Source organism: Muntiacus reevesi, chromosome 18 (genome assembly GCF_963930625.1).
Source record: "Muntiacus reevesi chromosome 18, mMunRee1.1, whole genome shotgun sequence".
NCBI classification, from domain to species: domain Eukaryota; kingdom Metazoa; phylum Chordata; class Mammalia; order Artiodactyla; family Cervidae; genus Muntiacus; species Muntiacus reevesi.
Genome location: NC_089266.1, coordinates 1,470,697 through 1,490,125, shown reverse-complemented (window position 1 = coordinate 1,490,125; position 19,429 = coordinate 1,470,697). Strand labels below are relative to the sequence as shown.

General features: G+C 52.0%; 2 protein-coding genes across 12 annotated transcripts in view; both read right to left on the bottom strand.

Moving 5' to 3' along the window:
* ARSG (arylsulfatase G) overlaps window positions 1–9,333 on the bottom strand; it is a 104,051-nt gene extending 94,718 nt beyond the window's left edge. For 5 of the 10 annotated variants that reach the window (XM_065910697.1, XM_065910699.1, XM_065910704.1 and 2 more), the window contains exon 1: window positions 7,908–8,266. The gene's annotated coding sequence lies outside the window, so the exon portion shown is untranslated. Of the gene's footprint in view, window positions 1–7,907; window positions 8,267–9,244 lie in introns of those variants that run through there. The other 5 variants (XM_065910700.1, XM_065910702.1, XM_065910707.1 and 2 more) reach the window with 3 other exon arrangements.
* Window positions 9,334–10,655: 1,322 nt separating this feature from the next.
* On the bottom strand, window positions 10,656–19,183 carry AMZ2 (archaelysin family metallopeptidase 2). Of its 2 annotated transcripts, XM_065910712.1 has the most exons (9): window positions 19,080–19,183; window positions 18,764–18,878; window positions 18,459–18,546; window positions 17,439–17,721; window positions 16,625–16,798; window positions 16,392–16,520; window positions 13,202–13,365; window positions 11,860–12,036; window positions 10,656–10,986 (listed from the first exon to the last, which is right to left on the bottom strand). In XM_065910712.1, exons 4-9 carry the CDS (start codon window positions 17,719–17,721, stop codon window positions 10,831–10,833), a joined length of 1,083 nt encoding a protein of 360 aa, XP_065766784.1. In that variant the 5' UTR covers window positions 18,459–18,546; window positions 18,764–18,878; window positions 19,080–19,183; the 3' UTR covers window positions 10,656–10,830. The 2 variants fall into 2 exon arrangements, with proteins under 2 accessions (XP_065766784.1, XP_065766785.1); XM_065910713.1 differs by lacking the exon at window positions 19,080–19,183 and having other exon boundaries at window positions 18,764–19,010.
* Window positions 19,184–19,429: the final 246 nt, after the last annotated feature.

The window sequence follows — 19,429 nt, the reverse complement described above, 5'->3', positions numbered from 1 at the left end:
ATGATGGCTAAGCCCATCAAAAGCCACAAGTGAAAACTGGGACTTCCAAGCTCCCAATGCAAGGGGCCCAGGTTCAATCCCTGGTCAGGGAAATAGATACCACATGCTGCAATTAAGACTTCGAGTGTTGGAACTAAAGATTCTGCATGACCCAACCAAGAACCAGTGCAACCAAATAAATATTAAAAAGACAGAAAAACAAAAAACTAGTAACTGTAAATAGTTCAGACTAACCATATGTAGTTACAGAACAGGCCTAAGAACCACTCTAATCTGCCAGGAAACAGCATGACCTCTGCATGTCAGGGGTCCATGAAAACTTTCTGTTAAATTCCAGACAGGAACTGCTGAAGGCTTTGCGGGCCCCACAGGCTCAGTCACAGCTACTCAGCTCTGCCTCTGCAGGGCAAGAAGAGCCACAGACAAAATGTAAATGAATGAGCATGGCTGCCTCAATAAGAGCCAATTCGTGTGAAAGAGACACTGGACCCCAGTGTTCATCGCAGCACTGTTTGCAGTAACCAGGGCACAGAAGCAACCCAGATCGGCAGACGCGTGGCTAAGGAAGCTGTGGTGCATACACAATGGAATACTACTCAGCTATAAAAAGGAACACATCCGAGTCAGTTCTAATGAGGTGAATGAATCTGGAGCCTATTACACGGTGAAGTCAGAGAAGCACCAACACAGTGTATTAACGCAAACAGATAGAATTTAGAAAATCGGTAACAAGGATCCTATTTTCTAGACAGCAAAAGAGACAGAGATGTAAGGAACGGACTTTGGGACTCGGGGAGAAGGTGAGGGTGGGGCAATTTGAGAGAACAGCAACTGAAACATGCTTATTCCCATATGTAAGATAGACGACCAGTGCAGGTTTGATGCATGAAGCAGGGCACAGCCTCTGGGACAACCTGGAGGGAAGGGGCGGGGAGGGAGTGGGAGGGGGGTTCAGGATGGGGGAGACGTGCGCCCATGGCAGAGTCACGTCGATGTATGGCAGAACCACCACCATACTGTTAAGCAATCATCCTCCAATTAAATAAATTTTTTAAAAAGTTAATTCATGGATCCTGAATTTGAATTCCATAAACTTTTCACACACTAGGAAATACTTTTTTCAACCACACAAAAATACAAAAACCATGCTTAGTTCGAAGGCTGTCAGGAAAAATCGGCCGTGGGTTGTATTTGGCCTGTGGACCGCTCCACGGCATCTGTGACACCATCACACGGTACCACCAGTGGCAGACTGTAAACTAACAGTCATGATGGGGAGACTGTGGAAACAGTGACAGATTTTATTTTATTGGATACCAAAATCACTGCATTTTGTGACTACAGCCAGGAAATTAAAAGATGATTGCTCCTTGGAAGAAAAGCTACAACAAACCTAGACGGCATATTTGCCAGCAAAGGTCTGTATAGTCAAAGCTATGATTTTTCCAGTAGTCAATATATGGATGTGAGAGTTGGACCATAAAAAAGGCTGAGCACCAAAGAATTAATGCTTTCAAATTGTGGTGTTGGAGAAGACTCTTGAGAGTCCCTTGGACTGCAAGGAGATCAAACCAGTCCATCCTAAAGGAGATCAACCTTGAATATTCACTGGAAGGACTGATGCTGAAGCTAAAGCTCCAATACTTTGGCCACCTGATGTGAAAAGATGACTCATTAGAAAAGACCCTGATGCTGGGAAAGGTTGAAGGCAGGAGGAGAAGGGGACGACAGAGGATGAGATGGTTGGATGGCACGGACATGAGTCTGAGCGAACTCCAGGAGATGGTGAAGGGCAGGGAAGCCTGGCGGGACACAGTCCCTGGGGTGGCAGAGTCAGACACGACACAGTGACCGAACAACTCCAGTCCTGACCAATGGGGAAAGGTCATAGTGGCCAAAGTGAGCCTCAGGTCGCAGGTGCCAGAGGCAGGCAAGGTCAAACAGCTGCCAGCCTCTCATCACGTTTCACTTCCTGTGATTAAGGCGGTCTGTCTGGCTTCCACCTTGCTGGCTAGATAATTTCACTACAAATATAGACTATTTTCTTCCCCAAAATAAAATTAATCCAGTTGTAAAAATGAGTTAAGATCTGTGCTCTTTTAAGACAAATGAAATGCATCTCTGAATCAATGTTTCCAAGCTTTTAAACAAGGTTATCAATTTTCTACTCCAATAATATGTAAATGTAACATTTATGCTTTTTTTAAAACCACCAGGGAATTCCCAGCTTTTGTGCATTTATCTCCCTTTCCTTTAGCTTAATACCTGGTGATAAAATAGAAAATGGATTCTAACTCGAAGTTCTCATTGTCCAGTCATCCATTCAAGCCACCTAGAAGTATTTATTACACCTAGACTTCTGTACTCCTTCTCAAATATTCTAAATCAGAAATGATCATGAATCCTTATTTTTAAAAGCTCCCAGATATGTTCTGTTCAGGCTCTAAGTCATGTCAGAAGTCGTGTCAGATACGGGGCTCATGAATATGCCTAGTTTAAAAGGCGTCTCCCTTAAAATTCTAAAAGGTTATGAGCATTAACTAAAACCACCAATATAAAGACAATTCCAACATGGTATATGCTAATGCTCAGCTGTGTCCGACTCTTTGCGACTCCATGAATTGTAGCCCACCAGGCTCCTCTGTCCATTGATTCTCCAGGCAAAAATAATGGGGTGGGTTGCATTTCCTTCTCCAGGGGATCTTCCCGACCTACAGACTGAACATGCTAAATGGTCACTCCTATGAGCATACATTGCGTTGGGAAAAAAGAACCTGTCCCGGTTTCCAGATTTATCTGTAATAGGAGCCCAGTCCAACAGGTGGACGGCACAGTTGCATAAATAAGGAAACTGGCTCCCTCTGGTGTTCAGGGTCTGTCATGACTGCCTGATGGTGCAAAACAAGAAGTGTCAAGGTCAGGAACTTACAAAATTTCAGTTTTCATGTAAGAAGTCTCACAGCCAAATCACAGTGACCACAGTGGCCGCGGATCTCCTCGAGGGGAAACGGAATAGGAAAACCGGCCCCCAGAACGCTATCTGTGAAGGCTTCAAAATGCAGCTCACCTGAACAGGCCCGTGTATACGCGTGGCTGGGTCCCTATGCTTGTCCGCCTGAAGCTACCCCAGCACTGTTCACTGGCTACTCCAGTATAAAGTAAAAAGCTTGAAATGAAATACAGCTCACCTGAGATTACTGGGAAACATACAAATTGTGGCCACGAATTTATATTATTATTTATCCACCTTTCCAGCAACTCAGGAAGACGACAGACACACTAACGAGACTAGCAGCTTACCCCCTAGAATCTGACCCAAACATTCCTGTCTCTACATGGGGACTCCCTTTAAAAAAAAAATAATAATAATCGTTTATTTTTATTCCTTGACCGCGGTGCAGTCACGTGGGCTCTTAGTTCCCTGACCCGGGACGGAACACTGGCCCCTGCCCTGGAAGCACGGCGTCTTAACCCCTGGACCGCCAGAGAAATCCCGGGGCCTCTCTCCCCAGCCCTGACTCCCGCGCTGACCTCCGGACCGTGCGCGGCCTGCTTAACCTGCCCTCAGCAGAGCCCCTGCTGCTCCTCACCAGGCCTGCTCCTTCCTCCACACATCCTACTGACTCTGCTTTCTAACTACACCCATAGCCAGACCGTCTCTGCCAAGTCCGCCAGCAGCCCACCGTCAGCGCGATCCGAGCCGGAGGACTGGTCACCTTCTAGCTGGCCTGCCCACTTCCACCCCTGACCGCCCTGGCCTCCCTTTTCCGTAGAGAGGCCTTGCAACAATCCTTTGAACGCACAAGTCATGCCCGATCCCGTTCACAACCTACAAATCCTTAACCGGGCTCCCCATGCCCTGCCTGGCGCTACAATCTGCTGCCTCGGCGCTGCCACGCTGGCTGCACTGGCTCTGCTATTGCTCCTTGAAATCTCAGGCCTCGGCCTCAGCGAGTGTGCTTCCCTTGGCCTGGTCCGCCCGTCCCTGACGTGTGCTCGACCCGCGCCTCCCATCCGTCCCCTGCCCCCGCCCAGAGGTCACCCCCCGAGGAGGCCCGCCCGAGCTCCAGCAGACACAGCACCAGTCCTACCCCTCCGATCTCACATCGGCGTTTGTCTGCTCGTTCTCTGACACGGAGGGAGATGCCATCTTTCACACGGGGGCACGGTTGCTTTAGAGTGCCGTTTGTTTCCGCTGTATGATGATGTGAAGCAGCCATGTGTACACACCCCCAGCCTCTCTCCCACCCCACCCCCAACCAAGGCGACAGTGAAAGTCGCTCAGTCGTGTCCGACTCTTTGCGACCCCACGGACTATACAGTCCATGGAATTCTCTAGGCCAGAATACTGGAGTAAGGTAGCCTCTCCCTTCTCCGGTGGATCTTCCTGACCCAGGAATCAAACAGAGGTCTCCTGCACTGCAGGTGGATTCTTTACCAACTGAGCCATCAGGGAAGCCCAATCAAGGTAGCAGTGGTTTTACTCACTGATGTACTCCCAAGGTTTTGAGTAGGCTCTGGCACATAGTAGGTGATGCTCAAAAAATACAGCTGAACGGATGATTTGGTGGGTTTCTCAGTTTTCATTGACTTTTTCAAAGATGAGCCTCAAAGGGCTCCCAGTAATGCCCTACTATGGGCAGGTCCACTCTGAGGAAGAAACTATAAGTCCACTGGAGACTAAACAAACTGTGAAAGAAAGCACCTCTAGGGCAGGCAGCAGTCTTCTGTATGTGCTGGGTCCACAGCCAAGGAGCCAACTAACCAACTAGACGGCAGAATATTTCAGTTCAGTTCAGTTCAGTCACTCAGTCGTGTCCGACTCTTTGTGACCCCGTGAATCGCAGCACGCCAGGCCTCCCTGTCCATCACCAACTCCCGGAGTTCACCCAAACCCATGTTCATCGAGTCAGTGATACCATCCAGTCATCTCATCCTCTGTCGTCCGCGTCTCCTCCTGCCTTCAGTCTTTCCCAGCATCAGGGTCTTTTCAGATGACTCAGCTCTTTGCATCAGGTGGCCAAGGTACTGGAGTTTCAGCTTCAGCATCAGTCCTTCCAATGAACACCAAGGACTGATCAGGATCCTTTAGGATAGACTGGTTGGATCTCCTTGCAGTCCAAGGGACTCTCAAGAGTCTTCTCCAACACCACAGTTCAAAAGCATCAATTCTTCAGCACTCAGCTTTCTTTATAGTCCAACTCTCACATCCATACATGACCACTGGAAAAAACCATAGCCTTGACTAGACAGACCTTTGCTGGCAAAGTAATATTTCTGCTTTTTAATATGCTATCTAGGTTGGTCATAACTTTCCTTCCAAGGAGTAAGCATCTTTTAATTTCATGGCTGCAATCACCATCCGCAGTGATCTTGGAGCCCAGAAAAATAAAGTCAGCCACTGTTTCCACTGTCTCCTCATCTATTTGCCAAGAAGTGATGGGACCGGATGCCATGATCTTCGTTTTCTGAATGCTAAGGTTTAAGCCAACTTTTTCACTCTCCTCTTTCACTTTCATCAAGAGTCTCTTTAGTTCTTCTTAACTTTCTGCCATAAGGGTGGTATCATCTGCATATCTGAGGTTATTGATATTTCTCCCAGCAATCTTGATTCCAGCTTGTGCTTCTTCCAGCCCAGCATTTCTTATGATGTTCTCTGCATATAAGTTAAATAAGCAGGGTGACAATATACAGCCTTGAGGTACTCCTTTTTCTATTTGGAACCAGTCTGTTATTCCATGTCCAGTTCTAACTGTTGCTTCCTGACTTGCATACAGATTTCTCAAGAGGCAGGTCAGGTGGTCTGATATTCCCATCTCTTGAAGAATTTTCCACAGTTTATTGTGATCCACACAGTCAAAGGTTTTGGCATAGCCATAGCAGAAATAGATGTTTTTCTGGAACTCTCTTGCTTTTTTGATGATCCAGCGGATGTTGGCGATTTGATCTCTGGTTCCTCTGCCTTTTCTAAAACCAGCTTGAAAACACTCCAGAAAGTTCCAAAAAGCAAAACTTGAATTTCCTGCACACCTGGCAACTATTTAAATAGCATTTACACTTTATTTACAACTATTTATATTGTATTAGGTATTATAAGTAATCTAAGGGTGATTAAAGTATCCTGGAGCATGTGCATAGGAAATACACAAATACCACACCATTGTACAGAAGGGATGTGAACATCCATGGATTTTGGTATTGTGGGGCTCGGGGCGGGGGGGGGGGTTCAGTTCTGGAACCAATCATCCTGCAGATAGACTGATGCTTGGAGGGCTGTGGATGTAAACATATTGCTGGTGCAGAATTTACTCTATATACATGCATACATATATGCTAAGTCACTGCAGCTGTGTCTGACTCTGCAATCCTATGGACTGTAGCCTGCTGGACTTACGCAGTTTTCCTGGGGCTTCCCAGGTGGTGCTAGTGGTAAAGAACCTGTCTGCCAGTGCAGAAGACATTAAGAGACATGGGTTCCATCCCTGGGTCAAGAAGATCCCCTAGAAGAGGGCATGGCAACCCACTCCAGTATTCTTGCCCGGAGAATCAATCCCACGGACAAAGGAGCCTGGCAGGCTACAGTCTGTGGTGCCGCAAAGAGCCGGACACAACTGAAATGACTTAACACAGCATAAGCTGTTTTCCGGTAGACTTTTTTCTTTCATGATGTCTCTATTTTTTTTTTTTTTTTTTTTTGTCGCCACACCAGGCAGCTTGCAGGATCCTAGTTTCCACACCAGGGACTGAACCCCGGCCCTCCACAGTGAAAGACTGGAGTCCTAACGAAGGACCGCCAGGGAATTCCCTCAAGGACGCGTCCTTCCCCTTGTGGCTCAACTGGTGGCAAGTGCTTTTCTCTGTATTGAGGCTCTCTCTTTGGTGTTAAAGCAAGGCCCTGGGGTTTCTGACTCTGAGCAGCCCCAGAGGGTCCCACTTGAAAAGAGGTTGAAAGAAAGTTTAATCTTACAACCTCTTCTATAAACAATCTGACAAAAACCAGTTGGGCCTCCTGCTTCTGGTGCTCTCCTTATGAGGTCACGCAGCACAGCGAAGGCAAAGCAGAACGTGGAAGTGAGGGAGATCGGGGGTCACCTCCGCTGCTGGTGTGACTACACAGAAGTTCACACAAGCCTGAGCTTGAGCCACGCTATTCACACTTCACAACTTCGCTTTCCAAAAGTGAAAAGGGCGCGCCAGGCCCTTGGCAATGGAAAGAGAGAGTTTAAAAGAAAAACACACCATCCGTCCCAGGGCATCACAGCAGGTCCCCAGAGCACATTCATGGGGACTCCAGAAGCCTTCACAGGGACCCCAGCTTTCAGCCGACATGAACACTGTCTGCACACACTGAAGACCCCGCCACCTTTTCCTTCCGAAAGCCTCACTCTCCTGCTAATTCAGCTGCAAAGGGACACGTTCCCACGCAGACTGGAAATGGGTCATAACAGCACCGGGCTGTCCACCAGGGCGGCCGGGAGCCATCGGACCCGCCCGCCGCTTGGCGTGCGGCCACTGGGAACCCAGGCGCAGCGTCCCAGCAAAATACAGACGGAACCTGAGGACCTCGTCTGAGAACATAATGTAAAGTGACGTAAGTCAGACGGAGAACGACGAACACTGCGCGCCATCAATACGTCTGGGACCGAAAAGAGCAGAGCCGCTAAGAACGGAACAGGACGGCGGCTATCAGGCCGGGGGCGGCGCAGCAGGAGCGCGGCGGCTTCAGGTGCAGCCCGCCGGGAGTCGCGCGTCCGCCGCAGGGAGCAGCGCGCAGGACCGCGAGGGCAGACGCCACCATGGGTAAGACAGGAGCCTGCCGAGAGGCCCGCCTCAGCTGGCCCGCGCCCCGGCCCCCGCGCCCCGCGCCCCGCGCGGGTGTGACAGACCCAGGGCGCGCGCCGGCTCACCTGTTGATAACGCGGGGAGGCGGAGGCCGGAGCTACGCCATCGCGTGAACGTCGCCGCCCCCGTCCGCAGGCGCCCCCGGGCTCCCGGAAGGGCGCGGGGCCGAGCCGCTCTGAGGCCCCACGGGCACCGAGCAGTGGGCAGGGCTGACGCGCAGAGGCCTGGCCTCGCCCGGCCGGCCCGCACGGACGCAGTCCCGGCTCTGCGCGCGCCCCGCGCCGCCGCGCGGCTGCGCTCCGTTCCGCTGGGTCGGGCCGGTCCCGCCGCGCCCGCGGGCCGGTGCAGTCCGGTGCGGGCCGGTGCGGGCCGGTGCAGTCCGGTGCGGGCCGGTGCAGTCCGGTGCGGGCCGGTGCGGGCCGGGCCGGGCGCCCTGGGCGGAAGCTGCCGGCGCTTCCTGCGCGGGGCGGGGGAGGGGACGGCCGCGGGGGGCGGCGCGGGCATCTCTGGGGCGCGCCCGGGCTGTAGAGTCCCCGCGGCCTGAACTTGAACCCCGACCCTTCCCGTGGTCCGAGGGACCCTGCTAAGTCCCTGGGCGCCGCCGGGCACGCTTCGGACTCAGTTTTCTAGAATGGTGTTCACACGGTGGAAAATGACTCTTTTTTTCTTCTCAAATACCTTGTTGGTTCAGCGTTTGCAGAGCAAAACCTGCATAGGTTTTTGTCATTAAGTGAGAATCGTTTTTAAAAACTACAGACACTTATCCATAGTGTTTTAACTTTAATTGCAAGAAACAAATTATATTGTTTAACTTAACCCTAAGAAGTGTTCCAAAAGTAAATGCAATGCAATCATTGGTGACAAATAACACCCAAGTGAGGATCGCAAAGTAGACGCCAAAGCCGCCGCTTGCGACGCGAGGGGCCGGTGTAACAGACCTGGTTGTTGGTCTCGGGCAGTCAGTGCGGACAGACTTCTGTCTTCACGAAACAGCTGGAACCCCGCCGCCGCACACAGGTCGTCCAATCTGAGTTCTTTTAGGTTTACAACTAAAGCTGACCCAGGGGACGAACACTGTGCTCGCCCTGCAGGGCAATGAAAGCAAACTGAAGGGAATGGAGAAGACCTAAAGCATGTACCTCCGGGTGGAAATAAAACCCACAGCAGATCCATCGGAGTCCATGCTGCATGGGTCCCCTTTGCAGTGTTTCTTAGAAGACCTGGTCTCTGCCCTCCAATTAGTTCTAATGACAAACCACGGTTTTCTAAATGACTAGAGGTTCACCGAGCAGGAGACTGGAGGCGAAGCCATTGATTTGGTTCTCAAATGTGCTTTAAATCATGCTGCGTAAATAATAACAGTGCTAGGATTCAGGCGAAAACGGTGGAAAATAAAGATTACCTTTAGTTTCACCCTCCAGGTTAAATGAGAAGGGGGAACTCCTGTCTGCCGGCATGCGGTCACGTGATTTGCTCCAGCTTCGAGATTTCCCGGATCCAGCAGTCTGTCCGGTCTTAAATTTTTAACCTGTTCCCCACCTGGACATCCAGCCCGTGTTCCCAGCCCGATGTGAGCATCTCTGGCAGACGCAGGTAACCGGCCCCACGCTGCCCCTCACTCATGTAAAGATCAACGCAAAGGAATGGGAGATTACTGCAGGAATAAGCCCAGCACCTGCTCTAGGCTTTAAAATGCAACACACGCAACCACAAGCACCACTGTGTGAAAGGGAAGAGCAAATGCGAGTCCATGTTGGGAGTTTCCTTTCCTTTAACCTCTGTGCTCTGTCGCTGTTGCTACCAAGAATGCTGGGACCTCTCAGCAGTCCCGTGGTTAAGACCGCACTTCCCCTGCAGGGGGCGCAAGCTCCAGCCCTGGTGGAGGAGCGAAGATCCCACATGCCCCCAAGTGCATTCAGAAAAAACGGCTTGTGGCCTGAGATACACAGCAGAGCGTTTTCAAGGCTCTGACCTTTAAAGGGGTAACACTTTTCTGTTCATATACAGAGGAAAAGCTGCAGAACAGAAAGTAACATCCGTCGTGTTGGAGGTTTGTAAGAAGGTGGTGATGTGACTTAAGTGGACAGCTCCCAGAGCAAAGGATGCAGACACCAAGAAGGTGCAACAACGCCCCACAGCCCTTCCCTTTAGCACAGAGGCCGCATGAGTTCTAACTCTGCTGGGCCCGAGTCCACCCTCTTCTCGGTCTGCTGGCTTTCTGAAGAGTCACTATTTCTTGCCCCCAAAACTCATCTCTCGACTCGCTGGCCTGTCGTGCCCGCGAGCAGTATGAGCTCGGACTGGCTGACAGTCGCGACACATCATCTGCAAGACTCCTGGCAAAGGACTCCCTCTGTGAAAGCTGAGAACAGCGGCGTCCCCACAAGCACCAACAGCGGGCAGGATGGGCACCGTCAGTGCCGCCTGGAAACACGCCCCAGGAGGAGCTCCCATGTCGAGCTGCTAAAAACTGAAGTGAGCTGTTGCTCCTTTCAGGGATCAGCTAACGATCAGCAAAGGAAAAAAAGAGGCATAGTGGGCCCAAGGCTGGAAGAGTTTGCAGAAAAGTAGAAGGCATGTGAATGGAGGATGTGGCAGGGTCAGCAGACGGGGGCACCTCTTTCTAAAAACTGCGCCAGAAATCAACCCCCAGAAATGATGTTCCTTGGAAACCCTTTCTTAGGTCAGAGATGGCTGTTTTCATAGGATCTGTTTACTTACTAACTTCTGGTCCTAACCTCTCATGAGATATAAACACAGCTGAAGAATGGAAATGACGCGCTTGCTGCCGCAGACCAGGCTGAGAGAGGAGAGAGGCTTGAGTTTTTATTCTGAATGAGCCACGGCTCAAAGTTCAGGTGCTGTTAAAAAAAACCTCCACTCCACTGCCCAGACACAACACAGAATCAGTTTATTCCAATGAAGTACTCCCGCCAAACGAAAGCATGATGTGCACGTGTTTATTTGAATTACTCCTACTGAAGGTCCTTATTTCTGGAGAACAGCCAGGCATCTTGTGATCCACTCCTTCCACTCTTTAAAGGCTTCCACAGGTTTTGGCAAAGTTACCAACTCCTCACGACTGTGTTTTGGAGTAACTCTAGGAGTGTCGGTGGACTCGGCATCAATCCACCTGACCAGCGCCTGGAAAAATCAGAGACACATCTTTGAACAAATCACAGCAGAAGAGACTCAGGCACTAGAAAAACAGGACCTCCCAAATCATGGGATCGGCGTGGGTGACTGACACCCCCCACAAAGATGCTCCACCTCATAGAGATGGCCGTGAAGGAGACCACGCTTGTCAAAGGGTGTGCACCAGAACCACGCCCACTGTGAGCGCACGGGGCAGTCACAGGACACACGGGAGAGGAGAGGAGGGATGACATGGGTTTTTGAAGGTGGGAGAATGATTATTTTGTTTTCTCAACTTGCCAAGGGTTCCACGAGGCACTGCAGTGTGTGCATGGGGACGTGTACACACCTGAAGTGTGCACACTGGGCTGGCAGGCATGCACACGTGAAGACACACGTGCAGACAGGGACTGCAGTCACCCATGTGGGGGGTCATACCCACGCAGGCACGCAGCATACACTGTCATGTTTGTGGGCACCTGTGGACGTAGGGACATTCTTTCCTCCTCAACACCATCCCTTCCTCCTAATAAATATCACACTCCTGCCCCATATTTGGAAAGATAAACCACCTCCACATAGTTTTAGTTTTTTTTTTTTTAGTTCTAGTTTTTAAACATGAATTTTGCTCTTCAGTATTTTACTCTGTTCTGCAAAGGCAAGCTCTCTGGCCCTAAACAAACAGCAAATGCAGAAACCTCTTCACCAAGTCTCATGGGGTCTAAGCATAAGGCAAGTCAAAGCTGTTGATATTTCTTAGCATTTTTTTTAAACCACAGCATCCTGCTTACCTCTGCACTAACTTCCTCTGATAAATCACCTCCAGAGAAGGGCCTAATAGAAATGGTGGCTTGCTCCTTAAGTAACCACTTCCCCACTTACTTTGCACCGGTCTCTGAGCCGGAAGCCCACAGCGCTCTGCAGCTTGCGTAAGCAGATGGGGCAGAGGTCCAGGGGGCGCCGGTCGGCTTCCTCCAGGTGGTTGGAGCCTTGCATCAGGCAGGTCAGCCACTGGCAGTGCCGGAGGCCAAAGATGTGTCCGATCTCGTGGGTCAGAGTCTGCAAGACAGCCACACGGAGGCGCCCGCGTCAGCGGCAGCGAGGCAGCTCGTCCAGGAGCAGACCCACAGGAACCTGCTCCCCTCCGCTGGTCTCCAGGGCCTGCTCACTGGGCTCTCACCTGCCCGTGTCTCCCGCCCTCCTCTCTGTGCACCTCCCCCTGCGGACACCATGGGTCCACCATGGGATGCCAGCAGCACCCCTCCCCAACTGTGACAATCAGAAGCCTGCAGGCTTGTCCAACATGCCCAGGGTGGCAAACTCACCCTGGTGGAGACCACGGATCTAGACAGGGACCCGCTGAAACTCAGTTCTGGCACTTCCCCCAGATGCCGGGGCAGCAGGGGAGGGGAGGGGCTCGATCTGCATGACAAGTGGTCAAGGCAGGGAAGGCACAGCTGAGCCCCCACCCCACGCCCCCACACAGTCAGACTCTGCTCCAGCTTTATGGCCAGCCTTCTGCACCCACGGTTCTGTGGGCCACGCGGGACGGCGGCACTCATGGAGTCAGAGAGACACCTGTGTGAGTGGGCCCAAGAGGCTAAAAGCCATGCTGCTTAAGGGTCAGCTGTACTTAGAAACCACCGTTCCATCAGGTGTTGTTCTTGACCCCAACACACAGCCCCGGTGAACGTGGAGAAGCCCATATCTCTGGCCATGAAGAGGACAGACGCGAGGAGACAGGCTTTCCAGAGCGGGGCAGGGAAGGCTTCAGGAACAAGCAGCGGGACCATCAGCTGCAGGAGGTGACCCGGAGCCCCAGGGGAGGGAAGTCTAAGTGAGGGAGCCAGCGGAGGCCCAAGGGGAGGCCTGTTCTCCAGGAAGGGAAACCAGGGTGCGGGGGTCCTGCAGGCTTGGGGGGCTGGTGGTGGGGCAGCCTGACTTGATGACCATGAATTCTGGAATTAAGGTCAGAGCAATGAGGTAGGTACAGGTAAGGCTGTGTGTTACAGGACATAGAACAGGCCCAGGTTCTGTACGTGCCACTACGAGTGTCCCCATTTAAATTCTGTTTTTATTGATAACTTCAGTCAAGCGATAGCCACCACAAGTGTACACACGACACCAAGTCACTGACAAGGTGGCCTTTAGGATTGGGGGCATATAACCTCAAAGGACTCCGACCCCTAAAAGCCACTGCTGGTGCGTCGCTTGAGCCACCCACCTTGCACGAGCGGAGCAGCAGCGCACTGGAGACCTCGGGAAGGTAATAGTCGTCGAACACGGAGTAGTCACTCGAAGACTTCCTCTGCAGCCTCGTCACTCTGCCTTTGTAGTGTGAGCTGTAGAAGTCCGTGCCGTACCTGGCAAAGCTGAAGATGCCCACCCCTGGGGGAAGACGAGAGGTCAGCCCAGGGTGAGAGGAGGGTTCCCTCCTCCGGGGGAACTACCAGTTAACAGCCCGCGTGGGCACCTGGCCGGGCCGGCACGCAGCCCCCAGGCTCAGGGAGGTCTGCCCGCCAAGGGGACTTCTGGCCCAGATTGCTCAGTCCTCTGCCGTCCAACCTGCTCTGCTCTGTACAACTCAGAGGTCTTGAGGTCAAATTCTTCAGAAAAACAAAGTTCCAGAGAGTTTGTTTTCTTTATCACCATAAAGTTAGCTATTTTCTCAGGAATTCCTTGGCAGTCCAGTGGTTTAGACTCTGCACTTTCACTGCTAAGGACCTGGGTTCAATCCCTGCTTGAGGAACTAAGATCCTGCAAGCCTCGTGAGGTAGCCAAAAAACCACCACCCATTTTCTTAAATCGGCCCAACCAAGCACCCAAAGGAGCAGCGGGTGCCAGGACCACGGGCGCTCACGCGCTCTCTGGAAGACTGCGGGCAACGGGTCTCCCGGCGGGCCCCTCCCTAAGTCGCCTGTCCTCTTCCCTCTGCCCGCTGCTGCTCCCCAACACCTGGGAGACCGCGCTTGGACCCGGCTTTCAGACTGAAGAAGCTCCCCGTCCTCCCATCTGTAACAGCACAGCTCTCTACGGCTGGCGCCAGTGACCAGAACAAACACGCCTGTAACTGACTTCCTGCGACACTCCAGCTAGTCCCAGCCGTCTCTGTGCACGGGGGACAGACACACACAACTCACGCTACAGGGCCGGCTGCTTTACAGTCCAGCTGGCTACACGGCCTCTTTCATGTAGGCTTCTCTTTTAGTTGCTAGTTTGAAAGCAATAAGGAACTTTTTTGATAAGGAAATGAATTCATAGTAAGTTTGTCAAACCTAAATTTGATTCAAAAACAATGCATCTCACCCCACCTCCATATCTGAAATATAGGGAAGAGGGCATTCTAGAAGTTAAGAAAAAACTAAACCTACTCACTCTCAAGTGACTTCCTTTGACCAAACAAAGGTGGGCACATTTCACTACAACACCTTTGAAAGTGAAAGTCGCTCAGTGCTGTACGACTCTTTGTGACCCCATGGACAGTCCATGGAATTCTCTAGGCCAGAATGCTGGAGTGGGCAGCCGCTCCTTCTCCAGGGGATCTTCCCAACCTAAGGATCGAACCCAGCTCTCCTGCATTGCAGGCAGATTCTTGACCAACTGAGCCACCAGGGAAGCCCATAATACCTTGAGCAAGAAATTTTTTTTCTTCTAATAATCCTACGAATACATTATTTCCTTTAGTAATTAAATGTTTCTCAATTTTAAAACACCAATCTTTGTAGACCTGCTGAGAACAAAGTCAGCTGCAGTAAGGAGACCCCCACCGCAGGGCGCACCCACCCTGCTCCCTCATTACGTCTTCTCTCACGTCGTGCAAAATTTAAGAAACTTATTGGGGGAAAAAAGGAATTAAGCAGAAACACTTGGGGAGAATGCTTCCTGACCTCCTCGAATACATAAGATGGACTGGTTAACAAAATCTAGATAAATATTGTTTAAAATTTTTTAATGGTTCTCGTTCTCTCAGGTTAATAAAAATAGATTTGTCTCGTACAACTTTTTGCTTCACTCTTTTTTTTTCTGATAGAAGGCTCGTACAAAAAAAATCAGCAGGACAGCACGGACCCGAGCCCCTCAGGGGGCGCGCTAACAGGTCATGGTGGGCGGGCGGGCGGGTGTGGGTGTGGACTCGCTCGTGCTCAGTGGCTCAGCTGTGTCCAGCTCTGTGCAACCCCGCAGACTGCAGCCCGCCAGGCTCCTCTGTCCATGGGATCGTTCAGGCAGGAAAACTGGAGTGGGTTGCTATCTCCTCCTCCAGGGATCTTCCCGACCCAGATCTAAGCTGCATCTCCTGCGCTGGCAGGGGGACTCGTTACTGCTGGTGTCGCCTGGGAGCCCGTGGCTTCGTGGGTGTGGGGCTGAAGGACTACAAAGACCACATGGAGAGCGAGAATGAAGGAGGGGTAGAAGGAGAGGCCTCACAGCACCCTGGGCCCCAGATCCGATGAATGGGAAGAGGGGGCTCTCTCTGACAGGAAGCCCTTGGCAGCGAGAGCTCCCCGCCCGGCCACCCTGAGGCTCACACACTCCAGGCTGAATGACAGCCCGTCTGCGTACCTGAGCCCGCACAGCCCCACCGCTGCTACCTGCTCCCGCCCCCAGAACTCCAGCGGGCAACCATGCCCTCAGCTCAGTGGGCTGCTCCCCTTCAGACCTGCCTTAGATCCTGAGGGATGCAGGCAGAAAAACAAGAGCAGCAATGGAAGAGTGGGAGAAGTGGAGAGAAGGCAAAAAAAAGAAACCCAATAGGCAAAAATATGACTTGCTTATAGAGCCTTTTCCTCCCCTGTGTTAAAATGCAGGGTTCCCCATGAGTTACAGTTAAGCTTATTTCAGGTCAAAAACTGAAACTGACCATAAATAACAAAACATCTGTTCTGAGACACAAGATATGAAGCACACACTTATAAATCAGTGCACAGCGACCTCATCTATGCAAGACAACTAAGGAAAGAGCTGAAAAACAATTAGCAAGATTTCCGCTTCCATTAATGATAGTTCAAATACCCTTATTTAATTCACCCTGTCAATGAACTACCTATATTCGCCATCTGTTGCACTGAATGTCTATATATGTGTCACTCATAAGTACACACTTTCTATGGATCAGCAGTTTTATGTAAATTATCTCAAAACAACACAGTGAAACAGGTATTATTAGCTCCAAGTGGTGCAGGCAGTGAATAGCTGAGTTGGGCGGGGGGCGGTGGCGGGGGAGGTGGGTGGAAGGACCCAGATCATTGGGGCCTATCAAGAGCATCCTTTCTGCTACGGTGGGATGTGGCACCAGAAATACTGCAAGGTCTTCACCATCTAAACTGTAATTGGTTGGAATTTTTTCCCTTTTACAAAATTTTCACAACGAGCCTCAAGCTGAGCAAGTTTCTACCAACAATGTGAAAAAGGAATACCCTCTGTCAAAGAGGCCTGTCCAAAGACAAAATTCCAGGAGTCTCTCGGATAAAGATCGATCATTGTTATTCCCACAACACAAAAGGCATCTTCGGGTTTCTTCTTTTTTAAGAACGTCAGGATCTGCCCTATTAAAAAAAAAAACAACTATGTTTAAGATATATTTATGTGTGTGTGTGTACATATACCTATACATTTTACTCAATTCAAGTTGTAAGGCTGTCCAGCTCACCTGCATGAATCTGAAGATTCCGTGTGCTATCATTGATTCTAAAGGAACATCTGGTTGCAGAGACAGGAATCGGTTCTAGGAGTTTGACTGTCAACCCGTAGAAGAAGGCTTCACAGTAGCCCTTGAGCCATTTCAAATATTCCTCACTGATACTTCTGGTGTTTCCCAGCAATCCTATGACAGATACAGAAGAAAATTTAAAGAGAGATTTTGAGATGATCAGAACAGTCTTTACCTCAGTCTACAGTTAGAAATGTGGAATTAGGAACAAATCAACTCTAAATTTTCAATACATATTTACCATTCACTCCGGTGACTACGGATTAGAAAGACAGAAAACCTGGCTCCCTGGTGGCTCAATGGTAAGGAACCTGCCTGCCAACGCAGGAGACACAGGTTTGATCCCTGGTCTGGGAAGAGCCCCCAGGCCTGGGAGCAACTCAGCCCATGCGCCACAACTACTGAGCCTGTGCTCGGTAGCTCGGGAGCAGAGACAGCTGAGCCCGTGTGCTGCAACTACCGAGGCTCGCCTGCCCTAGAGCCCACGTTCTCCAACAGGGCACCACAAGGAGAAACCCATGCACCGCCACTAGAGTAGGCCCTGCTTGCCCCAGCTAGAGAAAGCCAATGTGTAGCTATGAAGAGCCAGCACAGCCCATAAATAAATAAAATTTTTTGAAAAAAACAAAACCTTCTTTTTCAAGGCAGTTTGGTTACCAAACTTCCCTCTTGAATGAGAAAGACAAGGCAAACTGTCCACGGCAACACCACCATCACAAAACCAAACCAAACCCAGCGTATTGGCAAGACGCACCAATGCACAGTATGTAAATCGTCTGCTTCCCTGGAGAAGGGCTCTTTCTGTGAAGATCACTGAAAAACTCTTCAAAGTCTTGGGGAGCCTCAGGATGGGAGATGATCCAGTCTGACGGTGAATGCAAAGTAATGGGTCCAAAGAGATCGCTGTCTGGCCTGAAGGCCTCATTCAGCAAGCGCTGCTCCCCGGGGTCCAAACGCTCATACTGCTTCACAAGCTCTGGGTTCTTTGAGATGAGGGCCGTCTTCAGGGTGTGTTCAGAGTGCCGTACTGTTTGCATCTGCCAGAAGGACACACGTGGTCACATGGAAAATGCATATCCAAACTGAGGTCTTTACAGACGTCGTTTATTTCCCCCTAGAACGGAATAACTGATTGCTAGTGCCTGGGCGTCATCACCAAAGAACTGCCTGCTTCCACCGTTTCTAATCAGTTTCTTAGGGGGGCTTCCCTGGTGGTCCAGTGGTTAAGAATCTGACTTGCAACGCAGGAGATGCAGGTTCCATACCGAGTCAGGCATAAGATCCCACATGCCTCGGAGCAACTAAGCCTGTGAACCACAACTAGAGTCTATGAGGCGCAATGAAAGATCTCAGGGGTCGCAAGGAAGATATTGTGTGATGTAACTAGAACCCAACGGTAGCCAAACTAAAAAAAAAAAAAGTCAATTTCCTGGGGAGGGTATCTGAAAGAGTGGAAAGACAATCATATGATTCCTTCCACCACCTCTTAGGGAACCTGCTCCCACTATAACGTTCGTGGTCACCCTAAAACACGACCCGATTCCCTATCTCCTTGACCTTTGGGTAATAATGACATTATGAGCTGACTCATGAGAGCCACATGAAACACATTCTTTCCCACGTGTCTCAAAGACGTTCCCGACCAAAGGGAAGTGCAACTCATGTTAAGTCCTGCGTCTCTGTAACCTGGCTGCAGGTTGATAACGGATCTTGGCCACTGAGGTGGTGTCACCCTGGGGAAGCCGTCAGGGGACCGACCAGGAGCCAGACTCACACTGACAGGCCTCTTTCGCTCACGCGGCGTCCCCGCCTAGAGAGGTCATCCCTCCGTGTGACGGGCTCGCAGCTGCTCCCCGAGGGGTCTGGGTGAGGGAAGAAGAGAAACGGGACGTCAGCGTGCGGAGCCCGCCGCGCTGCCTAACCAGGTTTTCTGCAGTTTAATGATGGCGGGGGGGGGGGGGGGCAGATTTTTAGCGAATGGCTGTCCTCGCTGACAGCTGAACTCCGGGGTCCAGGGCCACCTCCAGAACGAAGCTCTCTCTCAGCAGGGCTCGCCTGGGAGCAGAGAAGGGTCCTCACCGCTGCTGTGGGGCCGAGTCCCGTCCGGTCGGCCCACCTTCACCGGCGGGGCGGCTCCCGCCGCGGCCCCGCCTCAGCGGGCCGGCCCGTCTGCGCCTGCGCGGGAGTCGCCACCCTGATGGGGAAAACGGCGGCGTCAGGGATCGCAGGTCGCATCCGGAGGCCCGGCCGGGCCCGGCTCCCCCGAGACGCCCCCGCGCTCCAGCTTCCGCCGCGGCGGCAGCTCCTCTCACACCCTACCCCGCCCCTCGACCACAAGTGTCCCCCTCCTCCACCAGCAGGCGACCCGGCCCCAGATCCCTCCTGACACCCTCACCCAGCCGGGCGTCAACGCCTCCCGCCCCGGCGGCGGCCCCAGGCGCGTGCACACCGCGCCATGCGACGTGCCCCGCCCCTTCGCGCACCGCCACGCCCCCACGCTCCACGCTCCGCACGCCGTAGCACGCACGCTCCGTCGCCCCGCCCCTTCGCGCACCGCCACGCCCACGCGCTCCCCGCACGCAATGTCGTAGCACGCACTCTCCGTCGCCCCGCCCCTGCGCGCAAAGTCGTACGGCGGGCGCGGAGCCCGAGTCCTAGTGGCCGCTGCGCCCGCGAGCGAGGCGAGGGGGCGACGAGTCGCCGAGGTCGCCCCGCGCTCCCCTTTCTGCGCTGCCGTCCGGGGGC